Source organism: Ranitomeya variabilis, chromosome 3 (assembly GCF_051348905.1).
Source record: "Ranitomeya variabilis isolate aRanVar5 chromosome 3, aRanVar5.hap1, whole genome shotgun sequence".
NCBI lineage: Eukaryota > Metazoa > Chordata > Amphibia > Anura > Dendrobatidae > Ranitomeya > Ranitomeya variabilis.
The window spans coordinates 501,757,000-501,772,431 of NC_135234.1; the positions used below are offsets into that span (position 1 = coordinate 501,757,000).

Here is a 15,432-nt window from a genome sequence, read left to right on the forward strand (position 1 = left end):
GTAAGGCTCGGAAGGGAAGGAGCGCCATTTGACTTTTTGAATGAAAAATTATCTCCATCGTTAGCGGACACCATGTCACGTTTGGAAAGCCCCTGTGTGCCTAAACATTGGAGCTCCCCCACAAGTGAGCCCATTTTGGAAACTAGACCCCCCAAGGAACTTATCTAGAAGCATAGTGAGCACTTTAAACCCTCAGGTGCTTCACAAATTGATCCGTAAAAATGAAAAACTAAGAGTTAGACATACCGGTAACGGTATTTCCAGGAGTCCATCATGACAGCACCACAAGGAGGTTGCTCTTCATATCCTTGATAGGGACAGGAACACAGAAGAGGTTAAATAGCCCCTTCCCACCTCCACCCTTCAGTGATTTTACAAAGTACCACACCAGGATGGATACAACGCAATTTTATTGAACTTCCCCTCTATACATGTTTTATATCACACATTAGACAAGAGTTCAAGGGAGGGTAAATAATGGGTGCTGTCATGATGGACTCCTGGAAATACCGTTACCGGTATGTCTAACTCTTAGTTTCCAGGTCGTCTCTCATGACAGCACCACAAGGAGAAGTACCAAATAACTCCTACTTAGGGCGGGATTACAGCTTGGAGGACCTTCCTCCCAAAGCCGGTCTGTTGTTTTGACAGAACGTCTAGTTTGTAATGTCTACAAAAGGTATTTGAACTAGACCAAGTTGCCGCAGGCAAATTTGGTCCATGGATGCACCCGCACTCTCTGCCCATGAAGCAAATATTGCTCTTAGAGAGTGGGCTTTTAGATGTTCTGGAGGGGATTCACCAGCTGAAGTATATGCAGCGCAAATAGTAGATTTAATCCATCTAGCTAGAGTCGCTTTTGAGGCTTTTTTGCCTCTATTTTTTCCTGACATCTGTATAAAGAGGTTTGGATCAATTCTCCAGCCATCTGTGAGTTTCAAATACTGCAATACTGTTCTCTTAACGTCCAGGGAATGGAGAGAACGTTCTTTTTCATTGGTGAAGTTCTGACAGAACGTAGGCAAAATTATTTCCTGGCTTCTGTGAAAGTCCGTCACAACTTTTGGAAGAAACGAAGGATCCAACCTTAGAATGATGCAATCTTCCTGTATCTTTAAGTATGGATCTGTTATGGACAGGGCTTGAATTTCGCCTATTCGCCTTGCTGTCGTTATTACGACCAGAAAGACAGTCTTAAATGTTACAGATTTTAGGTCTGCCTGATCAAGTGGCTCGTATGGAGCTTTCCGTAATTCATTTAGTACCAATGTGAGGTTCCACGAGGGTACTGAACTTCTTATTGTCGGTCTGATACGTTGCGTAGCTTTGATGTATCTCATTATCCAGGGATGGTTTGCTAATGGATAATCGTAAAAGGTACTTAACGCTGAGATTTGTACCTTTAGCGTACTCGGCCTCAAGCCCATATCAAAGCCTGTCGTCTGGAGGAAATTTAAGATTTGAGGAATATCTGGATCTTGGAGAACGGATATTGGAGTATTGGTCTGAGTACAAAATTTCTTCCAAATTTTTTGGTATATAGCCGAGGTTACCGGCTTTCTGCTTTTCTTCATGGTTGAGATAACCGAGTCCGACAATCCTTTTGATCTCAAGATTTCCCTCTCAAGATCCATGCTGAGAGTTGTAGCATCTTTAGATTTTGATGGACCAACGGTCCCTGCGTCAGAAGATCCCGCCTCAGCGGTAGTAGCACTGGGTCTTCTATCGCCATCCACTTCAGCAGAGGAAACCAGCTCCTCTTGGGCCAATATGGCACTATTAGGATCACTACCGCTGGACTTTCCTGAATTTTTCTCAGAACTCTGGGAATTAGAGCTAGGGGAGGGAACGCGTATGCAAGTTACATATCCCAACGTTGAGCCAAGGCATCTATGCCAGTTGGATTGTCTCCTGGATTTAATGAGAAAAATTCTTTTGTTTTTGTATTGTCCTTTGTGGCAAATAAATCTACCTGCGGAGTGCCCCATTGTTGGATTAGCTGAGCAAAGACTTCTCCGTTTAGAGACCACTCTGTTGGTTGCAATTTCTCTCTGCTGAGAAAATCCGCTATTTTGTTTTGTGAGCCTTTTAGATGAACTGCTGTGATGGACTTCACAGTATCCTCTGCCCAGGAGAATATTGTCTCTGCTAGCGCTTGAAGTGGACGGTGCCTCGGTCCTCCTTGATGTAGGAGAAAGGCTACCGTGGTCGAGTTGTCTGAGAAGACTCGGATATGGTGTCCCTGCACTACGTGTTGGCACCCCTTTAGTGCTTCCCAGACCGCTCTGAGTTCCCTGTAATTGGAGGAACTGTTGCGTATCGATGGTGGCCATGTCCCCTGAAGGTATCGTCCTTCTATGTGGGCTCCCCAGCCCTTTGAGCTTGCATCGGTCGTTATGTTTACGCATGGAGATATATTCCATGGTTTTCCTCTTTTGAGGTTTTTTATATCGATCCACCATGAGAGGGACTGTTTTACTTCGCTGGATAACCGCATCCTGTTGTCTAAGGAGTCTTCCTTTCCATTCCATACCAAAAGAATTTCTTTTTGGAGCATTCTGGAGCGAAACTGACTCCACTGTACGCTGGGAATGCACGAGGTCATCAGTCCTAGGATCCTCATGGCTTTCCTGATGGAAATGTATTTCCGTTTTTTTATCGTTTGAAATTCTTTTTTGATTGACCGTTGTTTTTGGTCTGGTAGGAAGGAGTATTCCAGCTCGGAATTTAGAAGTACACCCAGGAATATTTTTTGTGTCTCTGGTTCGAGACTCGACTTTTTAAAATTTATTACCCACCCCAGATGTTTCAGGAGTGACATGGTAACTCTTAAGGATTCTTCCATCTGTTGGGATGAATTTGGTACCAGCAACAGATCGTCCAGGTAGGGTGTAATGAGAATTTATTTTTCCCTCAAGTGGGCCATGATCTCTGTCATGAGCTTTGTGAATATTCTTGGGGCAGAGGAGAGACCGAAGGGTAGACATTGAAACTGGAAATGCAGAATCCCCTTGCGACTTCTTATTGCAAATCTGAGGAATTTTTGATGTGATGGGTGGATGGGAACGTGATAGTACGCATGTTTGAGGTCTAGCGTGCACATTACCGAATTCTTTTTTATTAACGGTACGATTGACTTGAGAGATTCCATCTTGAAGCGTTTGTACGCCACCCATTTGTTTAATGGTTTTAGGTTTATTATTGTGCGGTATTCTCCGCTCGGTTTTCTTATGAAGAACAGACTGGAGTAATGCCCCTGGAAGTGCTGATGATGGGGTACCGGTATTATGACGTGTAACTCTAAGAGTTCCTGTATGTCCGTTAGCAGTCTTTGATGTACTGCTGATGACTCCGTCTGTGTCAAACAGAATCTCTTGGGGGGTAGATGAGTAAACTCTATCTTGTACCCCTGTGCCACTGTCTGCAGAATCCACTGATTCTGAGTAATGTTCTGCCATCCCTCCAGGAAGTATTGTAGTCTTCCTCCTATATTGTTGGCGTCATTGTTTGCTGGGTCCTGATGACTGGTCTCGAAAGGACCCTCTTCCTCTGCCCCCTTTAGGGTAGCTCCATCAGCCGGACTTCCCTTTTCCTCTGTAGTCCTGTCTTGGGTGAGAGCGAGTTCTACGAAAAAATTGTGTCTTCTTTGGCTTCTCTTCAGGGAAGCCTTTTTTCTTATCGGACGCCTTCTCGAGTAGCTCGTCAAGGACTGGACCGAACACGTGAGATCCTGAAAATGGAATCGAACACAGCTTGTTTTTGGATTGGGTATCTCCCGACCATGATCTCAGCCATAAGGCTCTTCTTGCTGCGTTTGACAGTGCATTGTTCCTGGCAGCAAAACGCACCGATTCCGCGGAAGCGTCCGCCATAAACTCAGTCGCCATTTTCAGCACTGAAAGATTTTAGGATCTCCTCTCTTGGGGTTCTGTCTGTAATATGACTCTCCAACTCGTCTACCCAAAGACTCATAGATCTTGCAACAGACGTAGCCGCTATGTTCATTTTCATAATGGCGGCAGATGACTCCCAGGCTTTTTTGAGAAGATCTTCTGACCTCTTATCCATCGGATCCTTTAATCCTGATGAGTCCTCAAAGGGAATAGCCGTTTTCCTTGTGACCTTAGCCACAGGAATATCAATTTTTGGAACCGATACCCAGATTTTAGTTTCTTCTGGATCGAAGGGAAGATGGTACTTGAAGTCTCTCGGGACTACTAGTTTTTTCCCCACGTCTTCCCACTCTTCCATTATCATTGCTGTAATGTGGTTATTGACCGGAAAAACTCTATTTCTGCGAGTTCTTAGGCCTCCGAACATCTCGTCTTGAACCGATAGTGGTTCAGACGAATCCTCTATCTTCATGGTGCTTCTAACTGCTTTGAGCAGTATGTCCGTATTTTCGGATGAAAACCGGTATCTCTTCCGTTCTTCTGGTGATACCGCGGATGGACCCTGTTCCTCTGAGCCTGGATCGGAATACCCCGAGACCTCTCCTTCCTCGGAACTTAGGTCCATGTCCCATCTGGGCCTTTTGGGTCGTGGGGACTGGGGTGGCACCATTGTAGACACCGTAGCTTGGACCTCGTCTCGAATCATAGTCTTAATATTATCCAGTAACGAAGCCTGTTCATCCTTTAGAAGTTTAGCAATACATTTTTCGCATAACTTCTTTTTATAGCCATCGGGAAGCTTGAGGTGCATAACGGACATCTGGTGGACCTTTTCTTAACAGTCGGCCTTTCAGAGGTGTCCTTGTCCTGTAACGTAAGGGAGACCCCTGTAGCTACGGATCTAAGGCACTGTAAAGTTTCCCATACCACGTATTACTCACATGGTCCGTGGGCGGCTCTAAGGATTGGACGTCTGGACGACTAGCACCTTCCATTTTATCTGAGTCAAGTGTGCTGTCAGTTGTCCGTCATTTAAGTAGTCAGTCTTACCCGGCTTCATGACATCTGATTCGTCCTCCTTCCGAGCTCAGCTGCTGGCGTCCATGGTGATTACAGGTCCCCAGCTGTATTGCGCATGCGTCATCTGGAACGCACGCCGACAGCTTGGGACCAAGATCCGGCGAAAAATCCGGTGTTGTCCGGCCTCTCTGTTTGCTCCCCCAGTCTCCCGGCGCCCCGGAAATGCTCCGCGCCGCCGACCCCGGGAATCCGGCCACGCCCCCAGAAGTTACCGAAGCGCCGGACCGGAAGTCCGGGGAACGACGCCAGCACCGGCCGCACGTGGGGCCGAGGGAGCCGGACACCTGCAGCAGCAGCCGCTGTCTCAGAGCCCCTTTGTGAGGGGATGAGGCCGCGTGTGGGAGCACCCAGCTCTACCTCTGTCGGTGGAGGGACCTCTGTCGGTATCCTGCGACTTGGGGAGTTCCAGACTCCCGCGGCCAGAGCCCCCTTCAGGAGGATGGGACCGCACTCGGGAGCTCCTGCTCAACCGAGCCTGCCTGCGACCAAAGCCGCTTCCAATCAGGTAACCCTGATCTTCCATAGATCTCTCCTGCGTCTGTCCCTGATAGGGACAGGAAAAACACTGAAGGGTGGAGGTGGGGAGGGGCTATTTAACCTCTTCTGTGTTCCTGTCCCTATCAAGGATATGAAGAGCAACCTCCTCCTGTGGTGCTGTCATAAGAGACGACCTGGAAAGTACTTTTTTTTCCACACAAAATTTCTTTTAGCCTCAATTTTTTCATTTTCACATGGGCAACAGGATAAACTGGATCCTAAAATTTGTTGGGCAATTTCTCCTGAGTACGCCGATACCTCATATGTGGGGGTAAACCACTGTTTGGGTGCACGGCAAGGCTCGGAAGGGAAGGCGCGCCATTTGACTTTTTGAATGGAAAATTAGCTCCAATCGCTAGCGGACACCATGTTACGTTTGGAGAGCCCCTGTATGCCTAAACATTGGAGCTCCCCTACAAGTGACCCCATTTTGGAAACTAGACCCCCCAAGGAACTTATCTAGATGCATAGTGAGCACTTTAAACCCCAAGGTGCTTCACAGAAGTTTATACCACAGAGCCGTGAAAATAAAAAATAATTTTTCTTTCCTCAAAAATGATTTTTAGCCCGGAATTTTTTATATTCCCAAGGGTAACAGGAGAAATTGGACCCCAAATGTTGTTGTCCAGTTTGTCCTGAGTACGATGATACCCCATATGTGGGGGTAAACCACTGTTTGGGCACACGGCAGGGCTCGGAAGGGAAGGCACACCATTTGGCTTTTTTAATGGAAAATTAGCTCCAATCATTAGCGGACACCATGTCGCATTTGGAGAGCCCCTGTGTGCCTAAACATTGGAGCTCCCCCACAAGTGACCCCATTTTGGAAACTAGACCTCCCAAGGAACTAATCTAGATGTGTGGTGAGCACTTTGAACCCCCAAGTGCTTCACAGAAATTTATAACGCAGAGCCATGAAAATAAAAAATAATTTTTCTTTTCTCAAAAATGATTTTTTAGCCCACAATTTTTTATTTTCCCAAGGGTAACAGGAGAAATTGGACCCCAAAAGTTGTTGTCCAGTTTCTCCTGAGTACGCTGATACCCCATATGTGGGGGAAAACCACTGTTTGGGCACATGCCAGGGCTCGGAAGGGAAGTAGTGACGTTTTGGAATGCAGACTTTGATGGAATGGTCTGCGGGCATCATGTTACGTTTGCAGAGCCCCTGATGTGCATAAACAGTAGAAACCCCCCACAAGTGACCCCATTTTGGAAACTAGACCCCCGAAGGAACTTATCTAGATGAGTGTTGAGCACTTAGAACCCCCAAGTGCTTCATAGAAGTTTACAACGCAGAGCCGTGAAAATAAAAAATAATTTGTATTTCCTCAAAAATTATGTTTTAGCAAGCAATTTTTTATTTTTGCAAGAGTAACAGGAGAAATTGGACCCCATTAGTTGTTGTCCAGTTTGTCCTGAGTACGCTGGTACCCCATATGTGGGGGTAAACCACTGTTTGGGCACACATCGGCGCTCGGAAGGGAAGCAGTGACGTTTTGAAATGCAGATTTTGATGGAATGGTCTGCGGGTGTAACATTGCATTTGCAGAGCCCCTGATGTGCCTAAACAGTAGAAACCCCCCACAAGTGACCCCATTTTGAAACTGGACCCCCCAAGGAACTTATCTAGATATGTGGTGAGCACTTTGAAGCCCCAAGTGCTTCACAGAAGTTTACAACGCAGAGCCGTGAAAATAAAAAATAATTTTTCATTCCTCTAAAATTATGTTTTAGCAAGCAATTGTTTATTTTTGCAAGGGTAACAGGAGAAATTGGACCCCAATAATTGTTGCCCAGTTTGTCCTGAGTATGCTGGTACCCCATATGTGGGGGAAAACCACTGTTTGGGCGCACGTCGGGGCTCGGAAGGGAGGGAGCACCACTTGACTTTTTGAATGCAAGATTGGCTGGAATCAATGGTGGCGCCATGTTGCGTTTGGAGACCCCTGATGTGCCTAAACAGTGGAAACCCCTCAATTCTAACTCCAACACTAACCCCAACACACCCCTAACCCTAATCCCAACTCTAGACATAACCGTAATCACAACCCTAACCCCAACACACCCCTAACCACAACCCTAATCCCAACCCTAACCCTAACCCTAACCCCAACCCCAACCCCAACCCCAACCCTAACCCTAACCCTAACCACAACCACAACCACAACCACAACCACAACTTTAACCCCAACACACCCCTAACCCTAACCATAACCCTAACCACAAGCCTATTCTTAACCCTATTTCCAACCCTAGCCTTAATTCCAACCCTAACTCTAATTCCAACCCTAAGGCTATGTGCCCACGTTGCGGATTCGTGTGAGATTTTTCCGCACCATTTTTGAAAAATCCGCAGGTAAAAGGCACTCACCCCTGGGTGAGTATAATCTAACCTCTCTCATCTTTCAGGATACATCGGGGGCTTATCTACAGCATTACAGAATGCTGTAGATAAGCCCCTGATGTCGATGGGCTTAGCTCACCTTCCATTTTGGGGGTGACAGGTTCCCTTTAACTGCCACTCTATTCATTTCCTATGGGTCTGCCCTTACTTTCTCCAGCAGCCTCATAGAGAATGGATGGAGCAGTGGTCGGACGTCCGACCTGCTATCCCATCTTGTAAGGGAGATAAAAGTGCTCCGTCGGGGTTAAAAAACAATCTATCGATAAATGCAGATCCCAGTATTGGGACACCCAGCAATCAAAGTCAGCACATATCCTGCAGACAGGTGATAAAAAGGATAAGCGGTTGTCACAACTTATGAATCAGGTTTACCCCTGCCATGTCCTGCAGTCCTATGGACAATGCATGGACTAGAGGTAGCAATGCTCACTGGCGGCTATATTTCCAATACAATGCAAAGGGTCTATGTGTGGCAAGTCTGCAGTTCTTTCTGAAGAACAGTCCAGTGTGTACACACATTTATACGCCAAATATTTGTGTCTTCATAGACATCTCATTGAGATTAGACAAACTTACAAAAAAAAAAACACAGGGCAGCACGGTGGCTCAGTGGTTAGCACTGTTGCTTTGCAGCGCTTTGTTCCTGGGCTCAAACCCCACCAAGCACAACATCTGGAAGGAGTTTGTATGTTCTCATTATGTTTGAGTAGGTTTACTCCGGGTACTTCGGTTTCCTCCCACACTCCATAGAAATACCAATAGGGGATTCTAACTAGTGAGCCCTAATGGGGACCAGTACTGATAATGTCAGTATAGCGCTAAGGAATTAATCGTGCCATATGAGTAAAATAAATAAAAATAAATTGTTACATGAATGGACAATACACTGAAGCAGGACTGCATTTATAGCAGTTCCTATGTAAGGCCTAATGAACGCCGTCATCTGTAAATGCCCATTCTGAACCTACATGTTCACTCATTTTATACGGTGTTATGAAAATGGCATGGGGCACTGCAGTATTAGTTAACAGGATTCTGTTATTACATTAGCCCCAAATAGCCCATTGCTCACAACCCTGGCTGTAATATGGGTACACACATTACAATGACTAGCTCATATTATTAAAAAAATAAAGACAAGAAATACAATGTACAACATGACCAAGAGACTTAAGGTACCTTCACACTAAGCGACTTTACAACGATAACGACAGCGATCCGTGACGTTGCAGCGTCCTGGATAGCGATATCGTTGTGTTTGACACGCAGCAGCGATCTGGATCCTGCTGTGATATCGCTGGTCGTTGCTGAAAGTTCAGAACTTTATTTGGTCATCAGATTGGCGTGTATCGTCGTGTTTGACAGCAAAAGCAACGATGCCAGCAATGTTTTACAATGGTAACCAGGGTAAATATCGGGTTACTAAGCGCAGGGCCGTGCTTAGTAACCCGATATTTACCCTGGTTACCATTGTAAAAGTAAAAAAAAAAAACACTACATACTCACCCTCTGATGTCTGTCACGTCCCCCGGCGTCCGCGCTGCTGCTCAGAGCTTCCTGCACTGAATGTGTCAGTGCCGGCCGGAAAGCAAAGCACAGCGGTGACGTCACCGCTGTGCCCTGCTACTGCCGGCGCTTACACAGTGCAGGGAAGCTGAAGGCGAGGGACGCGACAGACACGGCAATGTAAGTATGTAGTGTTTGTTTTTTTACATTTACACTGGTAACCAGGGTAAACATCGGGTTACTAAGCGCGGCCCTGCGCTTAGCAACCCGATGATTACCCTGGTTACCCGGGGACTTCGGCATCGTTGGTCGCTGGAGAGCTGTCTGTGTGACAGCTCTCCAGCGACCACACAGCGACGCTGCAGCGATCGGCATCGTTGTCGATATCGCTGCAGCGTCGCTTAGTGTGAAGGTACCTTTAGTGTGAAGGTACCTTTAGACATTGGTTGCCCAACATAATTATTGGCTAAGCCGATGGAAATGATCCAGGCTTCCTTTCTGCGCAAATAGCCTGGGTACACAAGAGATAGCGGACTCAACCAGCAGATAGTCTCCTATATACATGTCCGCTAGGCACAACACATGTTTACACCAATGGGGACAGAAAGGAAAAACAGTTCCAGTATCTCCTGGCAGCAGGTTTACTCTCAGGAAAGTGAGATCTGGCAAGCTGAGGTTCAGTGTGGCCGATCCCCCTTCTCTCTGATATCCACCCATTGGGAAAAGTCGAGAGACCCCAACAAACATTAGATACCGAGAGTAACACTAAGAGAACATTCAGGACTTCCAGGTGAAGTCAGTATATTGACACCTCCACAAGTGCAGAGAATATATAGCGATCAGAGAATACACACAACACAATTAATCCCCTCCCCCACTGTACATCTCACAGCCTATATTTTTCTAATAATGGCCATATTGGTTTGTTTGTTGTTTTGTAGTAAACTAAAAAATGGGCAAAAATGCTGCAAAGAAAACACTTTCCCAGTCAAATAAGCACTTTGTTGTTTTCGTTGTTTACTTGTGTCCCCGCCCCCAATTCAATTCACTTTGCTGCAAAAATGCTGAAAGAATTGACATGCTGCAGATTCGAAAATACGGTTTTGGAAGGTTCAAATCTGCAAGGAAAAAATAAGCAGAAAATGCATTTCAGAGATCTCATATTATTGCTATAGTTGAAAATGCAGCATTTTCACAGCGGCAAAAACTATACATATGAACAAGCCCTTTGACTGGGGCCACAAAGCAACTTTACTGGCAAACGTCTCGTCTTCAAGTGTCGCTGCTACATCACAGCATAATGCAGGCGAATGGAGTCGCTTTCTGGCCTGCTAGGTATTGAGACAAGAAATCTGCAAAATTTAAGACCCAGGTGGAGTTGTTGCTTGTCGCAGCATGCACTAGGGGTCACAATGAGACTCCATCACCACATTACACAAGGATGTAGCGGCAGCACACTGCGATTTTGGCCACGTCACCCATGTCGTGTCCACAGTAGCCCTGAAGTCTCAGCCTTAGGGGTCAGGCAGAAGAGCATATAAAATAGACGCGCTGATATCTGATTGGTTAGCACACAGACAGCACACTGAGCCATCCTGTTATTCAGCAGGCTTGGTCAGATGACCGATTTTTTTCATTGGCTGAGCCACCCCTGACCGCGCCGCTTTGGCGGGGATTCAAATCCCGCGTCGCACCGCTCATTGGCTCAGCCAGGGGGGGATTTGAATCCCGTGCCGCTCAAAGCCGCGCGGCACCACTCATTGGCTGAGCTGCCGCTGGCTGAGCAAATGAGCGACGCAGGATTCAAATCCCCTGCCCCGCTGGCTGAGCCAATGAGCGGTATGTTGAAAAGCGCAAATGGTTTGACATGTCCACTGCTCCTGTCAGCACCACTAAGGATACACAGATGTTCATTTCACCGCACTCCCGATGCGATAGCATCGCGCCTATTTCTAGTAGATGTATACATATGAATGTCACACAGATGTTAGACAGACGGCACACGGGATGACACGTGGAGGATTTTCATTCACTCGTCTGTCCCTGGCCTTAAACTGATCCTACAAGTAAAGGCCGCGGTGGCCCTGCTGAGGCGCCAGGGGGAAAGGGGCCGCGGTGGCCCCCTTGAGGCGCCAGGGGGAAAGGGGCCGCGGTGGCCCCCTTGAGGCGCCAGGGGGAAAGGGGCCGCGGTGGCCCCCTTGAGGCGCCAGGGGGAAAGGGGCCGCGGTGGCCCCCTTGAGGCGCCAGGGGGAAAGGGGCCGCGGTGGCCCCCTTGAGGCGCCAGGGGGAAAGGGGCCGCGGTGGCCCCCTTGAGGCGCCAGGGGGAAAGGGGCCGCGGTGGCCCCCTTGAGGCGCCAGGGGGAAAGGGGCCGCGGTGGCCCCCTTGAGGCGCCAGGGGGAAAGGGGCCGCGGTGGCCCCCTTGAGGCGCCAGGGGGAAAGGGGCCGCGGTGGCCCCCTTGAGGCGCCAGGGGGAAAGGGGCCGCGGTGGCCCCCTTGAGGCGCCAGGGGGAAAGGGGCCGCGGTGGCCCCCTTGAGGCGCCAGGGGGAAAGGGGCCGCGGTGGCCCCCTTGAGGCGCCAGGGGGAAAGGGGCCGCGGTGGCCCCCTTGAGGCGCCAGGGGGAAAGGGGCCGCGGTGGCCCCCTTGAGGCGCCAGGGGGAAAGGGGCCGCGGTGGCCCCCTTGAGGCGCCAGGGGGAAAGGGGCCGCGGTGGCCCCCTTGAGGCGCCAGGGGGAAAGGGGCCGCGGTGGCCCCCTTGAGGCGCCAGGGGGAAAGGGGCCGCGGTGGCCCCCTTGAGGCGCCAGGGGGAAAGGGGCCGCGGTGGCCCCCTTGAGGCGCCAGGGGGAAAGGGGCCGCGGTGGCCCCCTTGAGGCGCCAGGGGGAAAGGGGCCGCGGTGGCCCCCTTGAGGCGCCAGGGGGAAAGGGGCCGCGGTGGCCCCCTTGAGGCGCCAGGGGGAAAGGGGCCGCGGTGGCCCCCTTGAGGCGCCAGGGGGAAAGGGGCCGCGGTGGCCCCCTTGAGGCGCCAGGGGGAAAGGGGCCGCGGTGGCCCCCTTGAGGCGCCAGGGGGAAAGGGGCCGCGGTGGCCCCCTTGAGGCGCCAGGGGGAAAGGGGCCGCGGTGGCCCCCTTGAGGCGCCAGGGGGAAAGGGGCCGCGGTGGCCCCCTTGAGGCGCCAGGGGGAAAGGGGCCGCGGTGGCCCCCTTGAGGCGCCAGGGGGAAAGGGGCCGCGGTGGCCCCCTTGAGGCGCCAGGGGGAAAGGGGCCGCGGTGGCCCCCTTGAGGCGCCAGGGGGAAAGGGGCCGCGGTGGCCCCCTTGAGGCGCCAGGGGGAAAGGGGCCGCGGTGGCCCCCTTGAGGCGCCAGGGGGAAAGGGGCCGCGGTGGCCCCCTTGAGGCGCCAGGGGGAAAGGGGCCGCGGTGGCCCCCTTGAGGCGCCAGGGGGAAAGGGGCCGCGGTGGCCCCCTTGAGGCGCCAGGGGGAAAGGGGCCGCGGTGGCCCCCTTGAGGCGCCAGGGGGAAAGGGGCCACGGTGGCTCTCTTGAGGCGCCGGGGGAAAGGGGCAGCGGTGGCTCTCCTGAGGCGCCGGGTGAAAGGGGCAGCGGTGGCTCTCCTGAGGCGCCGGGGGAAAGGGGCAGCGGTGGCTCTCCTGAGGCGCCGGGGGGAAAGGGGCCGCGGTGGCCCTGCTGAGGCGCCGGGGGGAAAGGGGCCGCGGTGGCTCTGCTGAGGCGCCGGGGGGAAAGGGGCCACGGTGGCCCTGCTGAGGCGCCGGGGGGAAAGGGGCCGCGGTGGCCCTGCTGAGGCGCCGGGGGGGGGGGGATGTATTCTGCTGACAGAACAGTTGCTGTCATAGGATCGACACTACACTGCCACATACACAGCCATGACTGCAGGAGCAGGTCAGACATGGCAGGAGATACACGACCCAAGCCCCATAGTAGAGACCCCCAAAACCCCATAGTAGAGACCCCCAAGCCCCATAGTAGAGACCCCCAAGCCCCATAGTAGAGACCCCCCATCTGTGTACGGATTGTCCAGCGCTGACCTAGCAGAAGAGACCACAACAACCAGCAGTGCCCACCTGTAGCTGCCACTCCACTGGGTGCCAGGCCTGGGCGGCAGCGGAGCAGTGGGGGCACGGCCTGATAACAGAGCAGCCAGGCCTGGCACCGCACAGCCCGGGCATCACACAGGGAGGAGAGGAGCGCCGCGTCTCCACGGCCAGATCTCCTCTCTCCATCATCTTCCTCCATAGCAACACTCCTCCTCCTCCTCCCGGTACGCACGTCCCCATCCCAATTACCTGCTCCTCGAAGCGGTTCACCACGGCCTGCACCCATTCCACCGGCTTGTGAGCCGCCATCGCCCCGGCCTGGGGTCTCCCCCGTCCTCCTCCTCTTCCCGGGGATCACAGGCCGCCGGAGGGAAGATGATGACAGTAACCGCAACAGCTGCTGGTTATTCCACCTCCTCCGTTTCCCCCTTCCTCCACCTCCGCCGCCACCACCGCCGCCTCCACCTCCTCCCGCCGCCGCCGCCCCCTCCTCTCCTCCTGCCCGCTATCGCGCTCTCCCCTCGGCCATCACCGCAAAGACGCCATGACACCAGACCGGAAGTGCGATCACTCTGCTCGGCCCCGCGACTGCTGGGGAGGAGGCGCACATGCGCAAGTCACGCTCACAGCGAGGGTCTGCCGACCAGGGTGTGTGGGCGGAGCTTCAGGCGGGAGGCGGGGGAACTGCATTAACCCTTCGGTTTCTGAAGGGTTTTTGTTTCACAGCTTTCTATGATGGTTAAAGGGGTTGTCCACTACTTTCAATTATCCCCCCAATGTATCCCCCCAGGGCCCCTGACGAACTGTGTAAATACCTTGCGTTGCCTTTTTCGCCTGTGAGCGGCGCTATGCTGGTGGCTGAGTCCGGGTCACGTGACCCAGGCTGCAGCCACCGCTAATTCCCCCGCCGACGTCACGTCAATTTCCAGACTCTGGAAATTGACGTGACGTCAGTAAACAGGCGTGCCCCAGCCGCACAGTCAGCAGTCACTCAAGAGTGACTGGGCTGTGGGCGGGACTGTGCTGTGCTGGGGGCGGGCGGGGCTTTGCTGGGGGCGGGAGGGGCTGTGCACTGCAGGTGTCTGGTGCTGGGATCTGCTTGCCGAGATGTGCTGCGGCGGCTGATCCCATGGCTGCGGCCGGTTCAGCGGCGGCTGGTGCGTCGGCGGCCGGTGCCCTGGCGGCGGCTGCCGGTGCTGAAGGTGGCTGTGCGGTGGTGGTGGCGTTGTCTCTGTGTGCAGGCATGTCCGATGGGACTACAAGTCCCATCGGGCTCTGCCTGCTACAGTGACAGTGAGTGACACATTAGCCAATGATGGGACAGTAGTAGTCCCATCATCCGGCTAATGTGTTGAATGTAAAAAAATAAACAAAGAAAAAAAAAACACATACATTACATACATACATAGAACACATACATGACATGCGCCATGCAACGACATGCGCCATGCGACGACATGCAACGACATGCGCCGACATGCGCCACGCGACGCCATGCGCCATGAGACGACATGCGCCATGTGACGACATGCGCATACAGTACATACATACAGACATACAGTACATACATACAGACATACAGTACATATAACATAGATTACATACTCACCATCACTTGTCACTTTGATCCCCGAAGCCATTGTCATAAAAAATATTAAAATAATAAACAAACAATATACTCCCTGATCCGCAGAAATCCAATTAAAACGAGTGTCCCACGACGATCTCCCGTGGAGAACAGGAGCATCTGCTGATGCAACCACTCTCCAGGGGCTCCAGGAAGACAATGAGGGGAGGAAGGTATCCTTCCACAATGTATTCCCCACAATGTATTCCTACGCCCCTGTGAGAAAATAGTCCCTAGTCTCACTTTATGGTATGCTGTATGAGAAAGTTCCCACTCAGCTTTTTGCCATAAAGTGATACCAGTGGCACTTATATACGTGGCACTTACATACGTGGCACT

The 15,432-nt window shown here is 51.6% G+C and overlaps 1 protein-coding gene across 9 annotated transcripts in view; it reads right to left on the bottom strand.

The window, feature by feature from the left end:
- The window catches only part of NF1 (neurofibromin 1), a 373,185-nt gene extending 358,814 nt beyond the window's left edge, over positions 1-14,371 (bottom strand). For 4 of the 9 annotated variants that reach the window (XM_077296844.1, XM_077296843.1, XM_077296846.1 and 1 more), the window contains exon 1: positions 13,716-13,929. In XM_077296844.1, the coding sequence (XP_077152959.1) occupies positions 13,716-13,775 (60 nt within the window). In that variant the 5' untranslated portion in view covers positions 13,776-13,929. Of the gene's footprint in view, positions 1-13,715; positions 13,930-14,281 lie in introns of those variants that run through there. The other 5 variants (XM_077296849.1, XM_077296845.1, XM_077296847.1 and 2 more) reach the window with 2 other exon arrangements.
- Positions 14,372-15,432: the final 1,061 nt, after the last annotated feature.